Source organism: Oryctolagus cuniculus, chromosome 1 (genome assembly GCF_964237555.1).
Source record: "Oryctolagus cuniculus chromosome 1, mOryCun1.1, whole genome shotgun sequence".
NCBI classification, from domain to species: domain Eukaryota; kingdom Metazoa; phylum Chordata; class Mammalia; order Lagomorpha; family Leporidae; genus Oryctolagus; species Oryctolagus cuniculus.
In genome coordinates this window covers 236,146,359-236,159,146 of record NC_091432.1, presented here as the reverse complement: position 1 = coordinate 236,159,146, position 12,788 = coordinate 236,146,359, and the positions used below count along the sequence as shown (strand labels likewise).

General features: G+C 68.9%; 1 protein-coding gene across 4 annotated transcripts in view; it reads right to left on the bottom strand.

Annotated features, from left to right (window-relative positions):
- The window catches only part of COL5A1 (collagen type V alpha 1 chain), a 106,488-nt gene that overhangs the window by 24,778 nt on the left and 68,922 nt on the right, over positions 1 to 12,788 (bottom strand). For all 4 annotated transcript variants that reach the window (XM_070066681.1, XM_070066680.1, XM_070066679.1 and 1 more), the window contains 13 exons: positions 12,243 to 12,350; positions 11,687 to 11,740; positions 10,242 to 10,295; positions 8,188 to 8,232; positions 8,037 to 8,090; positions 7,388 to 7,432; positions 6,995 to 7,048; positions 6,497 to 6,550; positions 3,934 to 3,987; positions 2,977 to 3,084; positions 1,398 to 1,487; positions 1,196 to 1,249; positions 721 to 828 (listed from right to left, as the gene is read on the bottom strand). In XM_070066681.1, coding sequence (XP_069922782.1) covers positions 721 to 828; positions 1,196 to 1,249; positions 1,398 to 1,487; positions 2,977 to 3,084; positions 3,934 to 3,987; positions 6,497 to 6,550; positions 6,995 to 7,048; positions 7,388 to 7,432; positions 8,037 to 8,090; positions 8,188 to 8,232; positions 10,242 to 10,295; positions 11,687 to 11,740; positions 12,243 to 12,350 — 882 coding nt within the window. The remainder of the gene's footprint in view (positions 1 to 720; positions 829 to 1,195; positions 1,250 to 1,397; positions 1,488 to 2,976; positions 3,085 to 3,933; positions 3,988 to 6,496; positions 6,551 to 6,994; positions 7,049 to 7,387; positions 7,433 to 8,036; positions 8,091 to 8,187; positions 8,233 to 10,241; positions 10,296 to 11,686; positions 11,741 to 12,242; positions 12,351 to 12,788) is intronic.

Here is a 12,788-nt window from a genome sequence, read left to right as displayed (position 1 = left end):
CACAGACACGGACACACAGGGGGAGGGGCCCTGGACAAGGCCACACCCACAGACACGGACACACAGGGGGAGGGGCCCTGGACAAGGCCACCCACAGACACGGACACACAGGGGGAGGGGCCCTGGACAAGGCCACACCCCACAGACACGGACACACAGGGGGAGGGGCCCTGGACAGGGCCACACCCACAGACATGGACACACAGGGGGAGGGGCCCTGGACAGGGCCACACCCACAGACACGGACACACAGGGGGAGGGGCCCTGGACAGGGCCACACCCACAGACACGGACACACAGGGGGAGGGGCCCTGGACAAGGCCACACCCACAGACACACAGGGGGAGGGGCCCTGGACAAGGCCACACCCACAGACACACAGGGGGAGGGGCCCTGGACAAGGCCACACCCACAGACACGGACACACAGGGGGAGGGGCCCTGGACAAGGCCACACCCACAGACACGGACACACAGGGGGAGGGGCCCTGGACAAGGCCACCCACAGACACGGACACACAGGGGGAGGGGCCCTGGACAAGGCCACACCCCACAGACACGGACACACAGGGGGAGGGGCCCTGGACAAGGCCACACCCACAGACATGGACACACAGGGGGAGGAGGAGGAGGGGCCTGGACAGGGCCACACCCATAGACATGGACACACAGCGGGAGGGGGAGCCCATACAGGCCCCCCCGAGGCGAGGGCAATACTTACAGGGGCCCCTTTCTCTCCAGCAGGCCCTGGGGGGCCCTGGGGCCCAGGTCTCCCGGGAATGCCGATGGGCCCAGCAGCCCCGGCGGGGCCTCTCTCCCCTGGGGATCCCTGGAGGGGTCAGAAGGCGGTGACTCCAGGAGCACGGGCGCAGGTCCCGGGGGCAGGGTGCCCACCCGCCCGGGCAGCTCGTGCAGCCGTGGACAGCCGGCTCTGGGAGTCCAGGAGACCGTGCCCACCCCTCCCCGCTGGCCCAGGCCAGATCCACACCGCGCGTGGGGTCCCCTCCCTGAGAGCCCCTGCCCCTCCGGCCCAGCCCCCCACCCTCCCTTCGCCGTCCCCGCCAACGGCTCAGGGTGCACTGTCCCCTCCCTGTCCTGGCCGAGGCCCTCCCATGCCATCGGTGCACACTGGGGGTTCGGCCAGCCATGCGGGCCGGGCGGGCTTGCGGGCAAGGCTGGGGCAGACTTGTACTCACCGCGGGCCCTGGGGGGCCGGGAGGGCCCTCGCTGCCCTTCAGTCCAAGTGCACCCTGCAAGGCAGCCAGGTGTGGTTGAGAGCACCGCGGGGAGAGCCCCCACCAGCCAGGCCCACACCCCCACCCGCTGGCCTGCCGGGGCCACACCCCCGCCCGCCCAGGGCCACGCCCCCTGCCCGCCCAGGCCCAGCCACTCACTCACCACTGGGCCTGGCAGCCCGCGATCCCCAGGGAAGCCGCGGAGTCCTGGGGGGCCGTCCTTGCCAGGGAGGCCGGCAGGACCTGGGTCACCCTGCAAACAGAGACACTGACCGCTGACCCCCACTGGCCTGAGGGAGGCCCAGCCGGCACGGCCGGGAGCCAGGGCACCAGTGAAGACGCCCTGGGCCGCCCCGGCCACCCAGCCCCGAGGGGAAGTGCGGTCCTGGCCGCTCGCTCAAAGGAACCTGTGGCCAACGAGTTGGGAGGGTCTTCCTCCTGGCGCCCCTGGCTTGGGGCACCTGCTTCCAGCCTGCCCCTGGGCCTACACCTGCCCAAGTTACGCCTTCCAGAATTTTCTCTGGGGCCCAACAGGGGAGCGCAGAGGTCTTCCCGAACCAGCAGGCCCTCGTGTGGCCGTTTATGCTTGGAGCCTCTTCCATGCAGCTCTGAACGCTCACAGGCGACAGCCAGGGCTGGGCCAGGCTGAAGCCGGGAGCCTGGAGCTCCCTCTGGGTCTCCCACGCGGGTGCAGGGGCCCAGGCACTTGGGCCATCTTCCTCTGCTTTCCCAGGCCACAGCAGAGAGCTGGATCAGAAGTGGAGCAGCCGGGACTTGAACTGGTGCCCCACGGGGAGGCCGGCACTGCCAGGGGCTTAAGCCACGACCCCGGGCCCTGCTGTGCTGTTTTTCTGCGGTCACGGACAGGCAGGCTTGGGCTTCCTGTCCCATCCTAAGAAGCTGACGGCAGGGGGCTCTTTGTGCCTTGCTAACGGTGGGGTGGGGTGGCCCCACCAGAGGGTGGGAGCCAGCACTCAGCGCCGGGCTGGAAACAGTAGTTCCCACGTCTGTCAGCCTCTCGGGGCGGGACCGCTCCCTCCTGTTTGCCACAGAACACAGAGCGCAAGAGCTTTGCACCCAATGCCAGGAGCAGAGTGGATTGGGGCCGGTGCAGCTTGGAGGCGGGGCTACGAGGGAGGTGGTGTCCCAGCACTCCTCTGAGAAATGAGCCGCCGGTCAGGAAAGAGGGCGAGACAGCACGGAGATACCACGGAGACACGGGCGGGAGACAAGGGAGACACGGGAGACACAGGGGAGACATGGGGAGATACGGGCGGGAGGTACGGGCGGGAGACACGGGCGGGAGACACAGGAGGAGACATGGGGGGAGACACAGGAGGAGACATGGGGGTAGACACAGGGGAGACATGGGGAGATACAGGTGGGAGGTACAGGCGGGAGACACGGGTGGGAGACACAGGAGGAGACATGGGGGGAGTCACAGGGAGAGTCACAGGGAGAGACACGGGGGGAGACACGGGGGGAGACACGGGGGGAGACACGGGCGGGAGACATGGACGGGAGACATGGGGGGAGGCTCCCTAGGAGAGACACGGGGGGAGAGACATGGGGGGGCTCCCTAGGAGAGACATGGGGGAGAGACACGGGGGGGCTCCCTAGGAGAGACACGGGGGAGAGACATGGGGGGGGCTGACTAGGAGAGACACGGGGGAGAGACACGGGGGGAGAGACACGGGGGCGCTCCCTAGGACACTGCCTGATCCGGGGAGCCAGGAACTCACCTTTGTCCCTTCTTTTCCCGCAAGGCCCGGGAGGCCCTGCTCACCAGGGGGCCCGGGAGGCCCGGGGTGGCCACGCTCACCCATCGGACCCGTTTCTCCTGTGGGACCCTACAGGGGAAATCAGCGTCAACCACTGCCTGGCTCCAGTGCCCTGCAGGGGAGGGGGCACCCTGTCCACAGACACCACAGGCCCACTGAGGCCCCTCCCTCACCCCACAGGACCCTGCTCCTGCCCGCTGCAGACCCCCCCGCTCCTGCTGGTGGCAAGGACAGAGGGGAGGGGAGGGGCGGGGCTGGCCAGGTGGGGACCCTGCAGCCGCCCACTGCTGGCACTGCCCGGGATGCAACGGGCAGACACGCAGGATGGGGGCCGGGCGTGGGCGTCCTGTGCCTTCCCTCTGGTGGCAGCAGGTTAACCTCTGACCCTGCCCTGTTCCATTGCTCCAAGTCCAGCCATCCTGGCCCTCGGCCCCCCTGTCACTGGTGCCCACAGCAAGGCCAGGTAGACATGGCTGCCCTCCCTGGCCCCCATGGGAGGGTCAGCGCGTCCCCCACTTTTACCCTGGGGGGTTTCCTGGGTGTGAAGGGGACCCCGGGAGTCCTCGTGCCCCACGTGGGGTCTGCATTCCGCAGGGGCCTTGCACGCGGGGACTTGGGAAGTCACTGGGGCAGCTCGCCCCACGCCGCCACGCTCTGCTCAGCCCTGTGGGACTGAGCTCAGGGGAGCCAGCACTGCGGGACTGAGCTCGGGGGAGCCAGCACTGCAGGACTGAGCGCAGGGGAGCCAGCACTGCAGGACTGAGCGCAGGGGAGCCAGCACTGCAGGACTAAGGAGTCTCCATCAGCAGTGTGGACATGGGCAGCGTCACAGGGAGCACTGACCACCGGCCATGACCCTCTCCCCTGTGGGGTGCCTACACTCGCTGACCCACGGAACCCAGGGCTGCTGTGTCTCACCTGAGGGCCGACCACACCTGGGGGGCCTGGAGGGCCGGTCTTGCCTTGGAAACCCTGCAAGAGAGAATCCGCGAAGAGTCTGCCGGGGGCCCATGCCTTGGGGCCAGCCGGAGTCCCGTGACACAAGGGGACTCCCCGCTGTCTCCCTGCCACACCCCCAACTGCTGGGCTACCCCAGACTTCACCGGGAGGGCCCGGTTCTCCCACTTCCTGATCGTGTTGATCTCACAAGGGCACGGAGGCCGGGGGTCCCACAGCCCCTTGCCGCCCCGGGGTTCCTGCGCTGAGCGACACACCCGAGCGTGCGTCTTCCAGGAGACCTGGTGTCACCCCTGGCTTGGGGGCCACCCCACCAGTGATGCAGCGAGGCCCCTCCTGCTCCCCTGGGCGGGCGGCCTGGCCACAGCACTTGTCCTGCTGTGCTTAACGCGAGCGGAGGAGGGACCGGCTGGCCGGCTGCGGCCCCAGCGGCTCCACCGCATGCCCCCTGCTGGCTTCAGCGGCTGCGTCTCCCTCGGGCTGCGTCTCCCTCGGGCTGCGTCCACCCCGGCACGGGCGGGAATTTGCTGGACGTTCCGTGGTCCTTTCAGAAGACGCAGCTGCCCTGGAGCAACGCCGGCCCCATTTCTGGGCACAGCCGCCCAGCGGGCGGGGGCAGGGGCTCACGAGAGGCCCCCTGCGCGCGCCGCTGGCCCGCATGTGCAGAGGCCCTGCCTGGACGCCTGGAAGGGAGCGGCAGGCCGCGCCCGGCTGGCCGGGAGGGTGGGCACGCCCAGCACCTGGGCTGGTTCCAGGCCCCCCAGGTGGCGGGCGGCGGACTCCGGGGCTCAGGCGTTACAGCGCACAGCTGCAGGCAGTGGGCCAGACGGCCGTTTCACGGCAGTGCCATCTGGGGCTGCACTTATGGGGTCAGCAACGAGGGGTGGTGGGCGAGTGCAGGGGGTGGGGCGCCCACGGGGGGCGGGAGCCTTGGCTGTTTCTCGCTGTGCCAGCATCAACGACAAAGGCAAAAACAGCCATCAGGGCAGAGCCATGGCCGCTGAGGGCGGAGCCACAGCCGCTGAGGGCGGAGCCACAGCCACTGAGGGCGAAGCTACAGCCATCAGGGCGGAGCCATGGCCACTGAGGGCGGAGCCACAGCCACTGAGGGTGGAGTCACAGCCGCTGAGGGCAGAGTCAGTCATTGAGGGCGGAGCCACAGCTGCTGAGGGCGGAGTCTGTCTCTGGCTGTCACTTAGGAGAGGCAGTGGCCTCAAGGGCACCCCCCTGCGAGGACCCCTCTGGAGGACAAGGTGAGGAGACCCTCAGTCCCCCCGACCCCTGAGTCTCCGAGCTGAGGCCTGCAGTGCAGGAGCGAGGGGCGGTCGGGCAGGGTGGCAGGTGCCACGCGCCCCACGTTCCCGGGAGAGGAGCGGCCCAGGGCTGGTCTGGCCTCCGTCCTGAGCCACGAAGAGGAGGCACGGGGACTAAACCCCCGCGGGTCTCCTTGCAGCGCCGGGAGGGGAAGCCCTCATTTTCTCTGCAAGCAAAGGAGCCAAGGCCTCCCCTCCGCCCGCCGGCCCGGGCGGCGCAGCCCCCAGGGAGACACGGGGTGCGCAGGTGCCAAAGACGCAGGCCCGGGCGGCCGCCTCACCAAGGGATCCTGCGTACGTGGGTGCCGTCAGCCACAGGGGCGGCTCCATCCACCCTCAGCCTGCGTGTACGTCCACGTGATGTGGGCACACAGGCAAGGTGACAAAGCTGAACCCTGGCAGTCAAAGCCTGGAGCTGGAGGTCACAGGTGTGCACCAAGGTCGCAGGTCAAGGTCAAAGTTGTGCCCCAAGGTCATAGGTGTGCACTGAGGTCACAGATCAAGGTCACAGTTGCAGCCCAAGGTCACAGGCATGTGCCAAGGTCACAGGTCAAGGTCACCGTTGTGCCCCAAGGTCATAGGTGTGCCCCAAGGTCACAGGTCAAGGTCACAGGTATGCCCTTCCTCAGGACACTGCTTTAGGGCTTGGGCCAAACCCCAAGTGGCTGTGGGGGCCAGGAGAAGGCCCATTTCCATCAACACTTCTACCGAACACCATCAGCAATGCGGCTGGCCCACCCACGTCCAAAGTCAAGGGCATAGGGTATCCCAGCCTTGCAAAGACGCCAACAGATCACGTGCTAAGCAGAGGGCTCAAGGGCCAGACTTTGGTCACCGCCTTTTCACCACAGGGCGGTGAGCCCTGTCCCCCAGCCCCGAGGCTGGCCAGGCACAGAGGCGCAGGATTGGGGGGTGAGGCCCATTGCCCGACCCTCGGAGTTCTGCCATGGAGCGCAGCTGAGCGGCTGCAGGTGGGGAAGCTCCCGGCCACTTCTCCAGCGGGAGCCAGGCTGCGTCCCCGTCCCCGCCATCCGGTTTTACGGCCTCTGAGCAACACCAGCAGGGGGCCGCACCTGCCCCCAGGCCGCACAGGCAGCCTGGCCCCCGGGCCTTCCGGGGCTGGAGGTCTCTCCTAGCCGTTGCCCTGTGAGGAGCCTGCCAGCAAGAGCCCAGGCCAGACACGTCCCCGCCCACCCCACCCGAGTACTCACGGTCTCGCCTCTCTGTCCAGGATGTCCTGGGAGCCCGTCCTTGCCCGGAGGGCCCTGAAGAAAGACCCAGAGGAGACATGGTGCGTCCAGGCCCGAGAAGCACCGAGCCCCGGGACCGAATGGCACACCATGCCATGCCGTCAGCCACTCCCTCCCAGGGCCTCTCGCCTCGGGAGCGCCATCTGACATGCAATTGTCCCACCAGTCACGGGGACAGGGACCACTGACAAGGGCCACGGAGATGACCGTCCAGGCGCTTCTAGTGTGGTTTGTCTTGTACAGCCCCCAGGGACGCCCACACGGCACACAGCTGGCCAAGGTCGGCGACCGCTGGTGGCGCTCGCCAGCAATGGGGTGGGGGTCCTCTCTGCTGACCCAGCCAGGCCCTGACCGCGGCCTCCCCTCTCCCTGCTGCTGAGAGGGCCATGTAGGGGCTGCAGAGGAGGACAGAGGGGACACAGGTGCCCAGGGAGCCCCAACATGGAGGAAGCCACTCACCGGGGGGCCCTTTGGCCCGGGGAACCCTGTGGGTCCTTGGGGTCCGTTGGGTCCCTGGGGACAGAAGATGCTGCCTCAGGACAGAAGCTCCCTCCTGGGGTGGGGGTGCCCAGCCGCTCCCCACAGCTGCATCCGCCCCACCCTCATGGGGGAAGCAGCAGGAGCCCGAGTCGGGGTGCTTGGGGGACCGGCCCCAGCTCCCCACAGTCTCAGCCCCCATCCAAAGCCCCAAGACCAGGGGTGGTGGAGGGGGCAGAAGATGCCCCTGTGGGGATCTTAGGAAACCCCCTCCCACAGTGGGGCCCACGCATGCCCCCTGCTCCCCGGCCCACCCCAGGGTGTCACACGCAGAGGACCTCGGGGGCACCCCCGGCCTGGGCTGGAGATCCTTACCCGCTCGCCGGGGGGCCCGGCTGGGCCGTCGCCTCCAGAGGTGCCCTGGGGAGAGAGGGAGGAGCCTGTGGCCGCCGTGATCGGGATGCAGACCCTGGCCACCGGCATTGTCATAGCGACCGCCCTGTTGCTACCCCTGTGCCTTCTGGGGTCCTGGCCCTCAGTCTTGGCCCTCGGACCACGACTCAGCACTGCCCAGTGGTCCCCGACACCTGCCCGCCCACAGAGAGTGACGGACGGCGGCATTCCCACCACGGGCTTCAGGAGGTCCCACAGATAGGGCCCAGCCGCAGGAAGGCCCATCTGAGCGCATCTCACTAGGAGTCCAGGGTGGGACAGGCACAGCCCTGCAGCTCGGGGCACGGCCTCACGACAGCAGGGAGAAGAGGGTCAGCACCAGCCACAGCCCCTCCGCAGCTTTCCCAGGGCAGAAGCCCCCTCCCCGCCCCAGCACGGGGAGTCTGCACGGGGCCGCTGGGGTCCCACGGGGAGGGGCCAGGACCTACGAGTGTTGCCCTGGCCCTGCTCCCTCCAGCTGATCACTGAGCCTGTGACGCGCCCGCGAGACGTCCGCCTCTCTCCTTCTCTAAGGCGGCAGCCACGGGCCGGCCACGGGCGCGCCACGTGTCCACAGCCACTCTGCTCGTACCTTGGGGCCGGGCTTCCCGGTGATGCCTCGCGGGCCTCTTTCACCCCGGGGACCCTGGACAGACAGAAGCAGGTCAGTCAAACCCTCGGACGCCCCGGGCCCGCCCTCCCGCTCCCTGGTCATGGTGGCACTCAGGCCCCGGGGCGGTTACCGTCGGGCCTCGCTGTCCTCGCGGTCCAGGCTTCCCAGGTGTCCCCTGGAGAATCAGAGCAGGGGGTGGTCAGTGCCTCTGGCCCGGCCATGCCCAGGTGGCTGCCCCCATCTCGGGGGACGGGGAGCGAGGCTAGGAGGGGTGTGGCCCCCCGGGTCTCCCCCGTCATCTGGACTCTCACGGGAGCTTTTTCCAGGCCCCGCACCCTGCACCCTGCACCCTGCACCCTGCACAGGAGTAGAACCTACTTCCCTCCAGCGGGCTGGGATGTTTCCTGCCGCTGTCAGCTGCCCCCAGCTCCCTCCCCTGCTCGCTCGCGCCCGCTCTCTCTCTCTCCCTCCCTCTGGGCGGGGGAGATCATGATTGCAAGGAAAGAGAACGGGAACTCGTTTCATACATAATTGACTTGGGCCACCGTGGAGAACATCGGCCATTAAGTTTTCAGCAGGCTCGGCGGCGGGAGCCACGCGCCCACCTCCCGGAACTGAGGCCCCCAGGGCGGCCCTGGCTCTGCCGCTTTCCAAACCCAGGTGGCAGGTGCACCGCACCTGCTCTTCCGGAAGCCAAGAGATGGCCACGGGAGGGTGCAGCCCACCACAGCTCCGATGAGAGAGCCCAGCCTGGCCCTACCCCATGAGGGGCCCCGCGGCAGGGCTCTCCTTGGCTCTCGCCCCGAGGCCGCCAGGATCGGCGCAGCTTCCAGTCTCCGGTTCTGAGCGCATTACGGATGCCACTCACAGCGCCCAGCCCGCCCAGCACTGCGAGGACACGCTCCGGCCCGGCGCCGGCACCGTGGGGCCACACCCCTCGGTTCCATGTAAACGTGGGCAGAACGACCCCCCCCAGTGTGGACCCCGTGCCCACCATGGTTACTTCCTCTCCCTGAGGCTGAGCCACGCCTGCCTGGTTTTCCGACCCCCGCCTGCACCTAAGCCAGGGTCGGGGTCCCATCATGGTGTTAACCTTGCCGCCCGAGCGGCCTCAGCTGCCATCCAGAGAGCTGTGCCCGAGACCAAGCACCAGAGCCCGGGCAGGGGGCAAGACAGAGCCGGGCTGCAACCCCATCTGGCCCCGGGCTGCGTCCGGCCCGCCGGCTCCCCACACTCACAAGACCCTAGGCCGCTCCTCACCAGTGCACCCGAGAGTTTCAGAGGACGGACTTTTCCCAAACGCACAGTGTCTGGGAGAAGGACAGGCAGACGGACAGACAGACAGAGAGTGCATGGCCCCAGGGTCCATGCGGCCCCCCTCCAGCACCCGAGTCCTGTTTGCAAACGCGATCTCGGCCAACGCGAGGCCCTTCTCCCCGCCCTCCGAGGAACCCGGCCACTCTGCTCGGCCGGTCACGGCCCCCAGCCCTCTCTGCACCTGCAGGCCAGCAAGGCCAGCGGGGGCAGGTCCTCCCCAGGCTTGCTCGGCTGCTGCTGCCCTGCAGGTGGCCTCTGTACCCCGTGTCCCGTGGACACGGCCAGCTCAGCCCAAGGTCCAACACGACCGTGGCTCCTGGGCCTGACCAGGCTCACTCAGGTGTGTGCCTGCCGACCAGGCCGGGGCCAGCGGCGGGGAGAGCAAGACTCAGTCGCCCCTGCTTGGCCCCAAACACCTGCACTTATGGCCACGGCCACGTGCTACCCCCAGGGGTGACGCCACTTCAGTCTGCACGGGGGAGGTGGGTGTGGAGCATTCAAAGCGAAAGGCAGAGAATTCTGCCCCCGCCTCCCCCACACCTGCATGCAGGTGTCTGGGGTGGGGAGAGAAGACTCCGCCCCACCCCCACGCTCTCAGAGGAGAGAAGACTCCGCCCCACCCCCACGCTCTCAGACGGGCAGCACCGGCCCTGGGCTCCCCCCACCAGGGTCCGCCCCTCCCCTCCGCCCAGGCTCCGGGATGAGCACAGCACTCGGGCTGACGGCCGCGCACTTACAATCCGGCGTCTGGAAAGCCATTCGGGCAGCAAAATGGGAAAGAGACAGACGGGCCACGGCGTGCGAACCAGCCCGCCACGCGCCCACAGCAGCAGAAGCCCCGCCCAGAGCCCCCCGTCCCGTGCTCACCCTGCCGCCCTTCTCGCCGTTGGCACCAGGGAAGCCGGGGAATCCGATGGAGCCCTGAAAGAAACAGAGTCAGAGTCAGGGACAGGGGCCACGGGGCGGGGCTACGTGGCCAGTGCGGGTCACGGCCTCCGACCAGGCTCCACCCACCCAGCTCCCCATCACCCACCTACCCACCCAGCCACCCACCTACTCATCTCCCCCACACCTGCCCCGCCCACCCACCCACAACCACGCCCCTCCTAACACCTGCCCACCCACCCGCCCGCCTCCCCACCACCTGCCCCCTTACTGAACACCCATCCCCCCACATCACTACTCCCCCCACTGCCTACCCAACACCCGCCCACAGCCCTGCCCGTCACTCCCTACCCCATGAACACCCGAGCATCCCAGAGGCCACGTGTAAAACCCAGATCCTAACCACGCTCCCCGCCCGGCTTCCCCACCCGCCTCCCACACGCCCGGGCCGACCAGACCAGCGCCAGCTGGGGTTTGGGAGGAGGGGGCGTCCACACTGAGCTCAGCCGGGCCGAGCTGGGAGGCTCCGTTCCGGCACCTGCGTCACCCGGTGTTTTGTTATCTCCCCACACGCCGCCAAATGAGGCCTGGCAGGGTGCCAAGGCCGAGTGCGAACGTGCGCCGAGCGCGGCAGCTCACGGCTGTTCAATCAGAAACCCACGCGGTGCACGCGGGCGAAACACGAACCCCCAGCACCGGAGACGTCTCCGGAGACGCCGGCCAAGGCCGCCCGGGACGCACGTGCTGCCCGCTGTCCTCCACTCTCTCTGCTCCCCGGGCTCAGCGTCCACAAGCTTCCAGGCCCTGCTACTCCTCAAAGGGCCGGAGCAGAGGCGGCCCACGCGTCGGCCCACCTGCCCATCCGGGCAGGAGACAGGACGGAGGAAGCGTGGGGTGCAGGCGACAACTCGGCTGAGACACGGGGTCACCGTGGGAGGGGAACAGCGCCCCAGGATGCACTCCCGGCTTCAGCACCCTGCCCGCCCCTTCGAGGAGCCGCCAGAACGGAATTTCTCCCCCGCCCCCAGCTCGCCCAACGCCCCTCTTCCGCCAGCACTCGGGTGCACCAGGCCACGGCCACAGCCACATCAGAGCCACGTCCCACGTGCCCCTGAGGCATTCGGGGCACACTCCTGCTCTGTAGCCGAGCGCCTCCCCCCGGCCTGGGCGTGTGTGCCTACGCCCGGCTTGGGGGCAAATCCCGGAGAGGATTCGGCATCACGGTTCTGGGTGCGGGCACCAGGCACAAGGCCACCAGCAGGACGCCGGGCGTCCGCGCTGCCTGCAGCTTCGGTGGCTTTGTGCTCAGGCCCACCCGCCCACTTGGGAGAAGTGAGGGGCCAGTGAGGAGCCAGCGGCCCCGCCCCCGTCACCCAAAGTAGGACCTCGGGCGTGGCTGGGCCGGGCCTGACCCAGCTACGAGTTACCTTTGGCCCCTGTCGTCCTGGGTACCCTGGCAATCCGGGGACGCCGAGTTTCCCCTGGGGGACAGAAGACACGAGTGTTGGAAGTGCACATGCCGTGGCCGCCCCGTGGCCTCGCGCAGAGGGGTTCGGGTGCTCCGGCAGGGGTGTGCACAGGCCGCAGGGCCGACGGGGCCCAGCCGTCCACGGAAAGAGCCCGCCCCAGCCTGGAGCAGACGCTGCCGGAAGCCAAGGCAGGGACACCGATCTTCTACCTCCTGGGATGGCCCTGACTCCGTGCCGGGGCCCAGCCACTGGGTGGGCAAGACAGGCGGGAAGCCTGGGCCAGCCTCCCTGCCTGTTCCTGCCAGGGCCAAGGACAAGGGCCAGGCCTGACCATGGCCGCGGCGAGGGACACCGTGACCACCCCCAGTGTGGCACAGGGAACTCGGAGGTCCAGACGCAGGGCGAGAGCAAAGACCCGATCAGGACACGCACCCCCGCAGGGGCAGCCAGCGGCCTGGCTGGGGACGGACGGAGGAGCCGCTCAGGAGCCCCCCGCCCCGGGAGCTGCACCAACCTTCTCCCCGGTGGGCCCCAGAGGCCCGGGATCACCGTTGGGACCACCACGGCCCTTGGGGCCCTCGGGGCCATCTTCGCCCCTGGGACCGGGTGGGCCGACCTCGCCCTGCAAGGGAGAGAAAAGCGGGTGAGGGGGACGCCCACTGTCCCCAGGCCCCCGGGGAGGACTCGCCCACAGCCCCACTCAGAGTCCCCAAAAGCCACCCATGGGCTCCGCCCAGCACACCCGCCTCCCGTGGCCCCTCTGAGCCGGGAGCCTCCCAAGACAACCGTGGCAGTAACCGTGGCTGGGAACGGTGCCTCCCAGCAGCCCGGGACGCCGGGAGGAAGGAAAGTGGGCGGGGCCCCAGGGCGGGGCGGCCGGAGACCCCGACACAGAGGGGCTTCCTTGCTGCCTCATTGGTCCCCCCAGGCCCCAGGGCAGCACCCACGGCCCCCGCTGGCCCCTGACTGGGTTTCCAGGAGCTGCTGTCAAGCAGGCGAGCGAGCGGCAGCCGAGCTGGGCAGGGCACGGACAGAGTGGGGGTCTCTCCCGGACGTCTGC